The following is a 15,841-nucleotide window of genomic DNA, read 5'->3' as shown; positions in this document are numbered from 1 at the left end:
CAAATATTTAAATAAGGGTAAGAAAGGAAATATGACTACTTAGTTGCCCAGAATAAAATAAGCAAGAACTTCTTAGAGAAGGGAGTAAAGAGGTGCTGATAAGTACTAAATACTTAAAAATGAAGAAAATTTACAGTAATTTTGGAAAATTTGGACATTTAAAAAAATGTCTTTTTGATTAAAAAAATATTTTTAAGGAGATATAATCAATTTTAACTTCTCAGGAACTGGATACAAACTAAGGTTGTTCTCCTGTGGGGAGAAATGAAAATGAGTACATTTTATCATTATTCAGCCACATTTTCTCAATATGTAGAAATTACAAAGGATAATTTATGCATTTGCTTTTTTTTATTTTAAAGAAACATATTGATTGTACATACTTATGGGGTTGAGTTGTATTTCAATACATGTCAGACACAACAGTACCTGACACCTTGACCTGGGAAAGCTTGGATTCCTCCACAATTCAAATGCTTCCCAGGGCATGAGATGGAGTTCATGTTAACCATTGGTGTTTGAATTTTTGTAAGAGCTCTGGATATCTTTTTTAAAACATAAATTTAACATACCTCTCTCCCCTTCCTAGACTCTACTATTTGGACATTTTTTAGAAAGTTAATGGCAATTATGTTAATAGTAACTGAAGAACAAGAGAATTAATACCAGAATCTGGGATTTCAGTAAAATGGGTATGAGAGGTGAGATAATTAGAAAAAAATGAATTCAGTTGTATTTTTCTGAATAGAAAATAAGAATATATAATCATTCTCAGATAAATAATGTTCAAGCAAAAGGAACCAGATCTTCCAAAAAATGAGCAATGGACTTGAACAGACACTTCTCCAAAGAATATACAGAGATGACCAACAAACACATGAAGGGCTGCCCAACACCATTAAACATTAGGAAAATGCAAATGAAAACCACAGTGATATAGCACTTTACACTCATAAAAACAAACACAAACAAAAAACCCAGTGAACAAGTGTTAGTGAGAATGAGAAGAAACTGGAAACCTTGCGCAATTGCTGGTAAAATGATGCAGCTACTGTGGAAAACAATATGGTGTTTCCTCAAAAATTAAATATAGAATTATCATATGATCCAGCAATTCCACTTCTGGGTATATACCCAATAGAACTAAAAGCAGGGACTTGAACATATATTTATATACCAATGTTCACAGCAGCATTATTCACAATGGCCAAAGGTGGAAATAACCCAAATATCCATCAACAGATGAATGGAAAAACAAAATGTGGGGACCCACTCAGAATCCCAGAGTTGGTATGAAGATTATTTTAGGCTAAAGACATTTGACATTGAACAGATGCAGAAAGAAGTCTTCTCAGAGCTTCTTTTATATGACTAAAAGCAATAACTTCTGAGAAATGAGGCTGTCATAAATTTCCTTTTCGGGTGGGTCTACTCCCAGGAAGAAGACAGAGGAAGCCTACCATATACCCCCTCTTGAATTTAGTGGTCACGGAGATCACTGGCACCTACGTAAATAAACATCATCACAAACTTTCTTATCTCCCATTTGTTCTCAAAACCCATTTGTCTTTCCTAAATCAACCTGTTTGTTCTACCTATAGAAGCTTTTTCTCCCCCTCTTCCTGACTGTTAGGTATATAAGCCTCTAACTTTTAAGCATTTAGTGAGCTAGCTACTTCTTTTGTACTCACATGCATGCAAATTGTTAAATAAAAATTATAGGAGGCCACTATTTTGGACTGAGCTTCTGCATTAGGCCCCAACAGACCAGATTAAAAATCAAAATGGAGTCACTCATGCCAAAAGGTCCACATCATCAAACCCAAACCTCAAACAACTGGTTCTCTGACCTTTCCAGAAATCAGGAGAGAGAGGTAACAGCCAATTTCTCAAACAGGTCAGTTTAAATCTTCAATAGGCATGATAATGAAGTTCCCTTTGTTTTAATCTTTACACAAAAGGATAGCTTGAACTATCCTGATGTTAAATAAGAAGGTATTTCTCTACTGTTCTGTCTTCCTGTTCCCACCTCACAAGCAAAGTAACTTTGAAATGACCAATCACTTTTTGTTCTTTGTTTCTGCTTTTTTATATAAAGAAAAGCAGCCAACCTCTTTGGCTCAGGTCATTGGAACACTTATTCTGTTGTATGGAATAAAGTGTTACCCAATACTAGGACCACTGAGATCTTTAAATTTCCTGTAATTTTGTTCTTTGACAAAATAAAACTTTTTTCTCCTGTCAATATCTTTTGTCAGTTTAATTCACATTCTCATAGGCACAAACCTAAATAGGCAAAGTTTTTTTCCCCAAACATATACATACAAGGGAATATTATTCAGCCTTAAAAAGGGAGGAAATTCTTACACATACAACAACATGGATGAACCTTAAAGATATTATACTAAGTGAAATAAACCATACACAAAAGAACAAATATGGTACATGCTATGGGTTAAATGTGTTCCCCAAAAGTTCACATACTGGGAACTTGACCCCATTGTAACAGTGTTAAGAGGGTGGGAAATCCAGTTATGGTATTTGAATGGCAGGGCCTTTGAGAGGTGATTGGATCTGAGGACCAGGACCATGCCCTCATGAATGGATTAATCCACTCATGGGTGTGGTTCTGATGGCTGTATAAGGAGAACAAGTGAGGTTAGTTCTCCTGCTCAGCCCATTCTCACCCCGTGACACTCTGTTACCCCGTGACACTCTGTTGCCCATGGGACCCCATAGAGAGTTCCCACCAATAAGAAGACTCTCACCAGATGTGCCCCCTGGACGGTGGACTTTCCAGCCTCTGAACTGAAAGCAATAAATTTTGTTTTCTTATAAGTTTCGCAGTTTCTGGTATTCTGTTATAAGCAACAGAAACGGACTACTACAGTATGATTCCATTTATATAAGGTACTTAGTGTAGGTAAATTCTTAGAGACAGAAAATAGGATAGGGGTTGGCTGCCGGGGTATGGGGAGAGGGGAGAAAGAGCAGTTATTGTTTAATGGGTATGTAGTTTCAGTGTGAGAGATAAAAAGTTCTGGAGACAAATGGTGGTGATGTTTACACAATAATGTAAGTGTATGCAATGCCACTGGACTGTACAACCTAAAATTGCTTAAAATGGTAAGCTGTGTGTTATGTGTATTTTACCACAATTAAAAAAACAAAACAAAAGACAAAACAGATCCATTAACTCCCTCATGGTTTCACCCTTCAACTGAAATGGAGTATGAGAATGGCAGAGAAAGACAAACTCTGAAGTAGTTAAGTACTATGTGCACTCCACAAATACAGCTATATATATATATAGCCCAACATGGATATTATAACCAAGATAGAAATAATAATGTTCCTCTACCTTCTGGAGGGCACCCTTTAAATAGAAGAGTATTGGGAATCACATATTTGTAAGGCATTTGAATGTGTCTTTAAAATGCTTTCAGTGCTTGCAATATTAGATACTATTATTAGGTAATAAATTATCATTGCAGGGATCCATCAGTAATGGAAGTGGGCAAATAAACGTTCAGCCCATTCTTATCATGTGGTGTAACTAATACCACTGTGGAAGGGAAGGAAAGACTTAATGCTCTAAGCAAGAACATGTAATTATTTAAAGAAAATAAAATACTGTTCAGGCAAGTTACATCAGAGCTGGAACAATCTTAATCAATACCGGGTTGCAGAATTTATAAAGATTACCTCTAGAACCTTAAATTATATCATTAAATGTGAGAATAGGCAAAAATTTAACATTTTACAGGTTTTAAAATACAAATGTTTAACTAAACTTATAAAGTAAATATTATAAATATACATTTGACTATTTCATCGATAGACTTAAAATTTTACATATTAAAATAGACTGATGTTTCAGGTTGCTTTTTATTTGGGTGAAAATTTTCTTTTAAAGTGAGTATGGATGAATTAGTAATGGAAATAAGAAGGAGAGAAGCTTGGAAATTTAACATAGATTTAGTAATTAGGATGAAAAGAAGCCTTTTAAAGAGCACTTTAACAAACAATGGAGTATGTGGTTACATTGTGAAGAGCATCAGTATTAGCTTATAAAAGGGATTTAAAAAACCCCTAATGTTATGCAAATAAGTACTTGAGATAAGGATAAAATTTTGAGTGACAGTATGGATTCAAAACTTGCTGTGTCACAAATTACCTAGATAGAAATGAAGATGATATATTTGGAAAGCTGTGTTAAATGTTCAAAAAGTAATTCTACTGATAATGTAGATACTGACATTAAATATGCATTTGAGAGAATATGAATCAAATATCATAACACATGAGAAAAGGCAAAAAATTAACATTTTATGGGTTTTAAAATACGTTTAACTAAACTTATAAAATAAATATTATGAATATACATTTGACAATATCATCTTTAACCATAAATGTTTATATATTAAAATGGACTGATATTTCAGGCTGACTTCTTGTTTAAGTAAACGGAAAATTTTCTTCTTATAGAAGAAAACAGCTATAACAAATGAGTATTTATGAATATTCAGTAATCTCTAACTCCAATTTGCTCCAGATAACTGAATATTCTGTTTGGGAAGGGGACTGGCAAAGACAGAAAGCACCAGACGATTCTGCATCACCTCTTCCCAAATCCAGGCATCATTCGCGTATTCCAAAATCATCCGTTCTCTGGTATACTACCCAGAGCTCTCTATGAAGGGGAATCCTCTGGGGCCCCACAAATGCAGCTAGCACAGCACCTTGCCCAGCAAAGGGACCCACAAGCATTTCAGGAGGGAAAAGGGGAGGAAATGTCTAAAAGAGGCAAGGGAAGAAACCATCTCTATGTGCCCTGTAAGAGCAACTGAAGGCATGCTGCACATATCGCAATAGCAAAGCTGCCAACCTCGTGAGGGGAGCACCACGCTGCATCTGAACATGTTGCTAAGTTGCCTTTTTAAAAAAACATCCTTGTATAGTAGGTTTCTTTTCATTTGCCTGAAAGTTAATTTGGAGCAGGAAATAAACAAACAAAAATAAAACATTAAAAAAAAAAATCCCTAATGAAAGATTCCAATTGGTGACTGGTTAACTATAATTATATAAAAAAATTAAGTTTATTGCTAATTTAATAGCAAGAACAAACCTATCAAACTATAACAGTTGGCTTTCCTGCCAAATAAATAGATAGTATCTCAAATGTAAAGATAATTTTCTAGAGTTCGGTGCTTTTGTATCATGTGTAACACAGAGAACAATATTTTTAATCAATTCTGCGTGATAAATACATGATGTGAGAAATAAGAGCTGTGTTTCCCTGAAGGAATTAAAAACAAAATCACAAATGTTAAAAGAGCTCTTCCTTGAAATGACAAATTAGGAGAAAAACATCACTGAAAAAGCAACACAGGAAAACCACTACAATAGCAAGACAACCGCACCTTACTGACTCCTGTGAAAAGTTGTGTAATACAGAAAAGGTGAGCTTATACTTAGCTACACAGTGTACGGTACATCTTGTAAACAATGATTAACTATGAAAAGACCAATCAAATTTTCTTTGTTTTTAAAGTTATGTAAGTTAGTGACCGAGATAGGCAAGAAGAGCAGAGGGGAGGATGTGGAATATCTGTTAGAATCCCTTACCAGGTTTTCAGTGCTACAGCTATACTGCTGTGTCTCCTGGGAATATGTACTCCTCATGGATCTTGCTTCTTGTGACTCGGGAGTTTCACTGTCATGTAACCACTGTGTACCAAAGTGAAGTTCTTCCACAGAGGGCACAGGAGTGGCTTCTTGAATGTGCGACGTGGAGTACAACTCCATGGACTGAAAGCGATCTTGATACAGCTCATATTCTTCATCAACAAGCATTTCCCTTTCTTCACCCATTTCCTGCAATCTAGGAGTCAGAAATTCATGCATCTCCCAGGCCTCCGTGCTGTTGTCTACCTCCTTCTGTTGAGACTGGAAAGACTTTCCCAAATCTAGAAATGGTTCATCAGCAAGTTCTTCTTTAAAATACGGTTCATCTCTAAACCCCTGTAAATAAAAGTTGCAAAAAATGTTAAACTATACCTGTGTTAAAGCTGCACTATACACATTACCTGGAAAATTAAAATGCTGACAACAATAACTACTGAAAGAAGTGTTTTCCAAGCTAGCCGCAGTAACGCCATTCCGCAAGGCCAAGAAATTCATAAAGGGGTGTGCGAGGTAGACTGATTTAGCTTATGCCATTTTTACTGTTTGAAAAGTGTTCTTAGCTTATGCCATTTTTACTGTTTGAAAAGTGTTCTTGTTTAAAAGCCCCCCAACACCTGTGGTGAAAATTGAAGGTTAAAAATTGTGCTGTACTTAGAAAAATTTTAAGTTCTGCCTGCCTTTGCTGTTTCCCACCTATGCTGTCTCTGACTGATAACACCAAGAGCTGTATCTGGATGTATCTAGACAACCTAAGAAAGAAACCGCCCTGTGAAAGTTTTTGCTGTCCCTAAGTGATTAACTCGCTTCTTTCAGCTTCTGTTATCAGCTTGCACTAGGCCTCCCAGAGCAGTTTCCAGGGCGCCCTTCAGCTGTTTCAAGAACTCCCACACGACCCGCGCTTTTTCCCTGGCCTTGTTTAAACCGACCAATTACCTTGCTTCTCGCTTCTGTACCCGCGCTTTTTGCTATAAAACAAGCTCAAAAACTCTACTCGGCGCGCCAGTCTACCGAGAGACTGAGCCGCCCGGGTACCCGTGTGTTCAATAAAACCTCTTGCTAATTGCATCCGAAGCCGTGGGCTCGTTGTTCCTTGGGAGGGTCTCTCCTGACTGAGTGATTGCCCAAATCAGTCTCTCATTTGGGGGCTCGTCCGGGATCAGACCCCCACCCAGGGACCACCGACCCACCAACGGGAGGTAAGCTGGCCAGCGATCGCTCCGTGTCTTGTTTCTGTGTCTGACTCCGTAACGCTGACTGTCCCTCTGAGTGCGCGCATTTTGGTTTCAGTTTGTTCCGGGCTGATCGCTCTGTGAGCGACGTGTGAGTAGCGAACAGACGTGTTCGGGGGCTCACCGCCCGGTAATCCTGGGAGACGTCCCAGGATCAGGGGAGGACCAGGGACGCCTGGTGGACCCCTCAGGAGAGGATCATTATGTTCTGATCCCACTGCCGCGTCTAGAGAGGCGCGCTCTGCCATCTGACTCCTTCTTTTGTCTCTACGCTACTCGATCTCGCCGCCGTTTCTGGTTTCTTTTTGTTTTGTTCCTGATAGGCCTCTGTGTCGTGGTCCCTCTCTTCGAAATGGGACAAAATAACTCTACCCCTCTCTCCCTCACTCTAGATCACTGGAGGGACGTGAGAGCAAGGGCTCACAATCTGTCCGTGGAAATCAGAAAGGGAAAATGGCGGACCTTTTGTTCCTCCGAGTGGCCCACGTTCGGTGTCGGGTGGCCGCCGGAAGGAACTTTTAATGTTTCTGTTATTTCCGCAGTTAAAAGGATTGTCTTTCAGGAAATCGGGGGACACCCGGACCAAGTTCCATATATCGTGGTGTGGCAAGACCTCGCCCAGAGTCCCCCGCCATGGATGCCGCCCTCCGTCAAGGTCGCTGTCGTCTCCAGTCCAGAGAGGCCATCCGCTCCTCCCCGACCCCCCATCTACCCGGCAACAGACGACTTGCTCCTTCTCTCTGAGCCCCCGCCCTATCCGGCAGCCCTGCCACCTCCTCTGGCCCCTCAGGCGGTCGGACCGGCGCCAGGCCAGGCGCCCGATATCTCCGATCCTGAGGGACCAGCCGCGGGGACCAGGAGTCGCCGTGCCCGCAGTCCGGCAGACGACTCGGGTCCTGACTCCACTGTGATTTTACCCCTCCGAGCCATAGGACCCCCAGCCGAGCCCAACGGCCTAGTCCCTCTGCAATATTGGCCTTTCTCTTCAGCAGATCTTTATAATTGGAAATCTAATCATCCTTCTTTTTCTGAAAATCCAGCAGGACTCACGGGGCTCCTTGAGTCTCTTATGTTTTCTCATCAGCCCACCTGGGACGATTGCCAACAGCTCCTACAGATTCTCTTCACCACGGAGGAACGAGAAAGGATTCTCCTTGAGGCCCGCAAGAATGTCCTGGGGGACAACGGGGCCCCTACTCAACTCGACAACCTCATAAATGAGGCCTTCCCCCTCAATCGACCTCAGTGGGACTACAACACAGCCGCAGGTAGGGAGCGTCTCCTGGTCTACCGCCGGACTCTAGTGGCAGGTCTCAAAGGGGCAGCTCGGCGCCCCACCAATTTGGCTAAGGTAAGAGAGGTCTTACAAGGACCGGCAGAACCCCCTTCGGTTTTCTTAGAACGCCTAATGGAGGCCTATAGGAGATACACTCCGTTTGAGCCCTCTTCTGAGGGGCAGCAGGCTGCAGTTGCCATGGCCTTCATCGGACAGTCAGCCCCAGATATTAAAAAAAAGTTACAGAGGCTAGAGGGGCTCCAAGATTATTCCTTGCAAGATTTAGTGAGGGAGGCAGAAAAAGTGTACCACAAAAGGGAGACAGAAGAAGAAAGACAAGAAAGAGAAAAAAAAGAGGCAGAAGAGAGAGAAAGGCGGCGCGATAAGCGCCAAGAAAAAAACTTGACTAGGATTTTGGCCGCAGTGATAAGTGAAAAAGGTTCTAGAGATAGGCAGACAGGGAATTTGAGCAACCAGGCAAGAAAGACACCTAGGGATAAAAGATCTCCTCTGGACAAAGACCAGTGCGCATACTGTAAAGAAAAGGGTCACTGGGCAAGAGAATGTCCCCGAAAGAAAAACGTCAGAGAAGCCAAAGTTCTGTCCCTAGATGACTAGGGGAGTCAAGGTTCGGACCCCCTCCCCGAACCCAGGATAACGCTGACTGTGGAGGGGACTCCCATTGAGTTCCTGGTCGATACCGGGGCTGAACATTCAGTTTTGACCCAACCCCTGGGAAGGGTAGGGTCCAGACGGACAGTCGTACAAGGAGCAACAGGGAGCAAAGTCTACCCCTGGACCACAAAGAGACTTTTAAAGGCTGGACATAAACAGGTGACCCACTCCTTTCTGGTCATACCCGAGTGCCCCGCCCCTTTGTTGGGTAGGGACCTCTTAACCAAATTAAAGGCCCAGATCCAGTTTTCTGCTGAGGGCCCACAAGTAACATGGGAAGACCGCCCTACACTGTGCCTGACCCTGAACCTAGAAGAAGAATACCGGCTACATGAAAAGCCAGGTCCCTCCTCTATCGACCCATCCTGGCTCCAACTTTTTCCCACTGTATGGGCAGAGAGGGCAGGCATGGGACTGGCCAATCAAGTCCCACCAGTGGTAGTGGAACTAAGATCAGGTGCCTCACCGGTGGCTGTTCGACAATATCCAATGAGCAAGGAAGCCCGGGAAGGTATCAGACCCCACATCCAGAGGTTCTTAGACCTAGGGGTCTTGGTGCCCTGTCAATCGCCCTGGAATACCCCTCTACTACCTGTAAAAAAGCCAGGGACCAATGACTATCGGCCAGTCCAGGACCTAAGAGAAATTAATAAAAGGGTACAGGATATTCATCCCACCGTCCCAAACCCTTACAGCCTTCTGAGTTCCCTTCCGCCCAGCCACACTTGGTATTCAGTCTTAGATCTCAAGGATGCCTTTTTCTGCCTCAAGCTACACCCCAGCAGCCAGCCGCTATTCGCGTTCGAGTGGAAAGACCCAGAAAAAGGTAACACAGGTCAGTTGACCTGGACACGGCTGCCCCAAGGGTTCAAGAACTCTCCCACTCTCTTCGACGAGGCCCTCCACCGAGATTTGGCCCCCTTTAGGGCCCTCAACCCTCAGGTAGTGCTACTCCAATATGTAGACGACCTCTTGGTGGCAGCCCCCACATATAGAGACTGCAAAGAAGGGACACAGAAGCTCCTACAGGAATTGAGTAAATTAGGGTACCGGGTATCGGCTAAAAAGGCCCAGCTCTGCCGAAGAGAGGTCACCTATCTGGGGTACCTACTCAGGGGGGGAAAAAGATGGCTGACCCCGGCCCGAAAGGCTACTGTTATGAAGATCCCCGCTCCCACGACCCCCAGACAGGTCCGTGAATTTCTGGGCACTGCAGGATTCTGCAGGCTCTGGATCCCTGGGTTTGCTTCCATAGCTGCACCCCTGTATCCCTTAACAAAGGAAAGCATCCCTTTTACCTGGACTGAGGAACATCAGAAAGCTTTTGACCACATAAAAAAAGCCTTGCTGTCAGCCCCCGCTTTGGCCCTCCCAGACCTCACCAAACCATTTACTCTATACGTAGATGAGAGGGCCGGTGTGGCCCGGGGAGTGCTTACTCAGACTTTAGGACCCTGGCGGCGGCCAGTAGCTTACCTATCAAAAAAATTGGATCCAGTGGCTAGCGGGTGGCCAACCTGCCTGAAAGCGGTTGCAGCCGTGGCACTCCTTCTCAAGGACGCTGATAAGTTAACCTTGGGACAGAATGTGACTGTGATTGCTTCCCATAGCCTCGAAAGCATTGTGCGGCAGCCCCCCGACCGGTGGATGACCAATGCCAGGATGACTCATTACCAGAGCCTGCTGCTAAATGAAAGGATATCGTTTGCACCCCCTGCCGTCCTGAACCCAGCTACCCTCCTACCAGTCGAGTCGGAAGCCACCCCAGTACACAGGTGCTCAGAGATCCTCGCCGAAGAAACTGGAACTCGACGAGACCTGAAGGACCAGCCATTGCCCGGGGTGCCAGCCTGGTATACGGACGGTAGCAGTTTCATCGCGGAAGGTAAACGGAGAGCAGGGGCCGCCATCGTAGATGGCAAGCGGACGGTGTGGACAAGCAGCCTGCCAGAAGGTACGTCAGCCCAGAAGGCCGAACTAGTGGCTTTGACGCAGGCATTACGCCTGGCCGAAGGAAAAAACATCAACATCTACACCGACAGCAGGTATGCTTTTGCCACTGCTCACATTCATGGGGCAATATATAAACAGAGGGGGTTGCTCACTTCTGCGGGAAAAGACATTAAAAACAAGGAAGAAATTTTGGCCCTGCTAGAGGCCATTCACCTCCCTAAGCGGGTCGCCATTATCCACTGCCCCGGCCACCAGAGGGGAAATGACCCTGTGGCCACCGGGAACCGGAGGGCCGACGAGGCTGCAAAACAAGCCGCCCTGTCGACCAGAGTGCTGGCAGAAACTACAAAACCTCAAGAGCTAATCGAACCCGCCCAGGTTAAGGCCGAGCCAAGAGAGCTCACCCCTGACCGGGGGAAAGAATTTATTCAGCGGTTGCATCAGTTGACACACTTAGGACCAGAAAAGCTTCTCCAATTAGTAAACCGCACCAGCCTCCTCATCCCGAACCTCCAGTCTGTAGTTCGCGAGGTCACCAGTCGGTGTCAGGCTTGTGTCATGACTAATGCGGTCCCAACCTACCGAGAGATCGGAAAGAGACAACGAGGAGATCGACCCGGCGTGTACTGGGAGGTAGACTTCACAGAGGTAAAGCCTGGCCGGTATGGAAACAGGTATCTGCTGGTATTCATAGACACTTTTTCCGGATGGGTAGAAGCTTTTCCTACCAAAACTGAAACGGCCCTGACCGTCTGCAAAAAGATATTAGAGGAAATTCTACCCCGCTTCGGGATCCCTAAGGTACTCGGGTCAGACAATGGCCCAGCCTTTGTTGCTCAGATAAGTCAGGGACTGGCCACTCAACTGGGGATAAATTGGAAGTTACACTGTGCGTATAGACCCCAGAGCTCAGGTCAGGTAGAAAGAATGAACAGGACAATCAAAGAGACCTTAACCAAATTAGCCTTAGAGACCGGTGGAAAAGACTGGGTGGCCCTCCTTCCCTTAGCGCTGCTCAGAGCCAGGAATACCCCTGGCCAGTTTGGTCTAACTCCTTATGAAATTCTCTATGGGGGACCGCCCCCCATACTCGAGTCTGGAGGGACATTGAGTCCCGATGATAATTTTCTCCCTGTCTTATTTACTCATTTAAAGGCTTTAGAAGTTGTGAAGACCCAGATCTGGGACCAGATCAAGGAGGTGTACAAGCCCGGTACCGTGACAATCCCCCACCCGTTCCAGGTCGGAGACCGAGTGCTTGTCAGACGCCACCGACCCAGCAGCCTTGAGCCTCGGTGGAAAGGCCCGTACCTGGTGTTGCTGACCACCCCGACCGCAGTAAAAGTCGACGGTATCGCTGCCTGGGTCCATGCTTCTCACCTCAAGCCTGCACCACCCTCGGCACCAGATGAGTCTTGGGAGCTGGAAAAGACTGATCATCCTCTTAAGCTGCGTTTTCGGCGGCGGCAGAACGAGTTGGAGTGAAAACCCTCACCAGCCTGTGACCCTCACCTGGCAGGTACTGTCCCAAACTGGGAACGTTGTCTGGAAGACAGAGAAAGTCCAGCCCCCTTGGACTTGGTGGCCCATTCTTACACCTGATGTATGTGCCCTGGCGGCCGGTCTTGAGTCCTGGGATATCCCAGAAACCGATGTATCAACCTCTAAGAGAGTCAGACCCCCTGACTCAAACTATGAGAATGCTTATAGACAGATCACCTGGGGAGCCATAGGATGCAGCTACCCTAAGGCTAGGACCAGAATGGCAAGTTCCACCTTCTACGTGTGTCCCCGGGATGGCCGGTCCCTTTCAGAAGCTAGAAGGTGTGGAGGGCTAGAATCCCTGTATTGTAAAGAATGGGGTTGTGAAACCACGGGGACTGTTTATTGGCAACCTACGTCCTCCTGGGACCTCATAACTGTAAAATGGAATGGCACAGAGCGATCATGGGGTGCCCTACTGGCAACCTGTGAAAAAACCGGCTGGTGTAACCCCCTTAAAATAAATTTCACAGAACAAGGACGGCAATCCAAAGAGTGGATAATAGGAAAAACCTGGGGATTGGGATTCTATGTGTCTGGATATCCAGGCGTACAGTTGACCATTCGGTTAGAGATCACCAGCAAGCCAGCTGAGACAGTGGGCCCCAACTCCGTCCTTGCGAAACAAGGACCCCCTAACAAAAACCCCCCTTCCCCAACGAGGGAAGCGCCGCCCATCTCTCAACCCTCGGCGGCTCCTAGCCAAGTCCCCACGGTACTGGAGGGAAGTGTTGTCCTGAACACCCTGTCTCCCACCACGGGCGACAGACTCTTTGGCCTTGTGAGGGGGGCCTTCCTAGCCTTAAATGCTACCGACCCAGACGCCACAAAGTCTTGCTGGCTCTGTTTGGCCTTGGGTCCCCCTTATTATGAAGGAGTTGCCTCCTTAGGAGGGGCCTTCACTTATACCTCCAACTATACCCAGTGCCGCTGGGAGAGCCAAGGAAAGCTTACCCTCACTGAGGTCTCAGGACACGGGTCGTGCATAGGAAAGGTGCCCTCTACCCATCAGCATCTTTGCAATCAGACCCTACCCATCAACTCCTCCACGGAACATCAGTACCTGCTCCCCACCAACCATAGCTGGTGGGCCTGCAGCACCGGCCTCACCCCCTGCCTCTCCACCTCAGTTTTTAATCAGTCTAAAGATTTCTGTATCCTGATCCAGCTGGTCCCTCGCATCTATTACCATTCTGAAGAAACTTTGTTGCAGGCCTATGACGATCCTCACCCCAGGGTTAAAAGAGAGCCTGTCTCACTTACCCTAGCTGTTCTTCTGGGGTTGGGGGTCGCAGCAGGTATAGGTACTGGCGCATCCGCCCTAGTTAAAGGGCCCATAGACCTCCAACAAGGCCTAGCCAGCCTCCAGACCGCCATGGATACTGACCTCCGGGTCCTCCAGGACTCAATCAGCAAGCTGGAGGACTCGCTGACTTCCCTATCGGAGGTAGTACTCCAAAATAGAAGAGGCCTTGACCTACTGTTTCTAAGAGAAGGAGGCCTCTGCGCGGCCCTAAAAGAAGAGTGCTGTTTTTATGTAGACCACTCAGGTGTGGTGCGAGACTCCATGAGAAAACTCAAAGAGAGACTAGATAAAAGACAGTTGGAGCGCCAGAAAAACCAAAACTGGTATGAAGGGTGGTTCAATAACTCCCCTTGGTTCACTACCCTCCTATCAACCATCGCCGGGCCCCTATTGCTCCTCCTTCTGTTGTTCACCCTCGGGCCCTGCATCATCAATAGGTTAGTCCAGTTCATCAATGACAGGGTAAGTGCAGTAAAAATTCTGGTCCTTAGACAAAAATATCAGACCCTAGACAACGAGGACAACCTCTAAATTCGCTCTAAGATTAGAGCTTCCCACAAGAGAAATGGGGGAATGAAAGAAGTGTTTTCCAAGCTAGCCGCAGTAACGCCATTCCGCAAGGCCAAGAAATTCATAAAGGGGTGTGCGAGGTAGACTGATTTAGCTTATGCCATTTTTACTGTTTGAAAAGTGTTCTTAGCTTATGCCATTTTTACTGTTTGAAAAGTGTTCTTGTTTAAAAGCCCCCCAACACCTGTGGTGAAAATTGAAGGTTAAAAATTGTGCTGTACTTAGAAAAATTTTAAGTTCTGCCTGCCTTTGCTGTTTCCCACCTATGCTGTCTCTGACTGATAACACCAAGAGCTGTATCTGGATGTATCTAGACAACCTAAGAAAGAAACCGCCCTGTGAAAGTTTTTGCTGTCCCTAAGTGATTAACTCGCTTCTTTCAGCTTCTGTTATCAGCTTGCACTAGGCCTCCCAGAGCAGTTTCCAGGGCGCCCTTCAGCTGTTTCAAGAACTCCCACACGACCCGCGCTTTTTCCCTGGCCTTGTTTAAACCGACCAATTACCTTGCTTCTCGCTTCTGTACCCGCGCTTTTTGCTATAAAACAAGCTCAAAAACTCTACTCGGCGCGCCAGTCTACCGAGAGACTGAGCCGCCCGGGTACCCGTGTGTTCAATAAAACCTCTTGCTAATTGCATCCGAAGCCGTGGGCTCGTTGTTCCTTGGGAGGGTCTCTCCTGACTGAGTGATTGCCCAAATCAGTCTCTCACTACCTCATATGCCAAGAACTGCAATGCATTATCTTATGTGCCAGCACACAACATGAATAGCTCTCTATTACACATGAAGAGAAATATAAGCTCACTTCCACACAACCCTCAACTCAGAAAAGGGACAAACAGTAAAATAAGAAGCAGGAATCTGCCCTTGACAAGGTGAATGATTATTCTAAAAGGTTCATTATACATTAACCACCTGAAAATTGTCCATCAGAATAAGAATTTTGTTAAACTGCTGAACTACTTAACCCATACACCTAATAAAAAAAGTAGTTAAATAAATATAATCATATTGTTATTTAAGAAAGCAAAGACTTAAAAGGTCCGGATTCTCAAGCTTAAGTAACTGGCTATTTGAATGTTCAAAAAATATTCCCTATAATCTAAAAATATGGGAGTAGTCTGGCTGGTTAGCTCAATTAGTTAGAGCACAATCTTGTAACACCAAGGATACAGGTTGGTTCCCGGTACTGGCCAGCCAGGAAAAAAAAAAAAAAAAAAAAGAGGGGGAGGAGTATGTGTCAACTACTTTGAGCATGACTCTTCTATAACATACCATATAATCAAAATATATTTTTTCACCTGTGTTGAAAATATATAATAAAAAGGAATGAATATAATGTACTTTTGAGTTAACTTATATTTCACTAACAAGAATAGCTAGTACATGCCACTGAAAACAAATAGTCACACATGCAGAAAGTTGATTGAGTTCCTGGCTAATGCCTAATGAATACAGGGATTTATTGAGCCTTTGACCTAACTCTGGTGAAACTCTGGGTGCTGGGCACAACGAAGCCCAACTCCTTTTAAGAGATCATGGATATTTCCTACTCTAAGTCCTCTTCATAATTACCCAATGTAAACTCCTAGAAGAAATCTATT

General features: G+C 44.9%; 2 protein-coding genes across 5 annotated transcripts in view; one reads left to right on the top strand and one right to left on the bottom strand.

The window, feature by feature from the left end:
• PATJ (PATJ crumbs cell polarity complex component) overlaps positions 1 to 15,841 on the bottom strand; it is a 369,539-nt gene that overhangs the window by 226,811 nt on the left and 126,887 nt on the right. For all 4 annotated transcript variants that reach the window (XM_063103640.1, XM_063103641.1, XM_063103642.1 and 1 more), the window contains exon 20: positions 5,629 to 6,024. In XM_063103640.1, coding sequence (XP_062959710.1) covers positions 5,629 to 6,024 — 396 coding nt within the window. The remainder of the gene's footprint in view (positions 1 to 5,628; positions 6,025 to 15,841) is intronic.
• LOC134382988 (uncharacterized) lies at positions 7,270 to 12,468 on the top strand. Its single transcript, XM_063103645.1, is given in 2 exon segments — positions 7,270 to 11,495; positions 11,977 to 12,468. Coding segments are annotated over 2 exon segments (4,233 nt in total). The 3' UTR covers positions 11,984 to 12,468.

Source organism: Cynocephalus volans, chromosome 8, assembly GCF_027409185.1.
Source record: "Cynocephalus volans isolate mCynVol1 chromosome 8, mCynVol1.pri, whole genome shotgun sequence".
Classification (NCBI taxonomy): domain Eukaryota; kingdom Metazoa; phylum Chordata; class Mammalia; order Dermoptera; family Cynocephalidae; genus Cynocephalus; species Cynocephalus volans.
The sequence above is the reverse complement of the archived record's forward strand: the minus strand, read 5'-3'. Positions and strand labels throughout refer to the sequence as shown.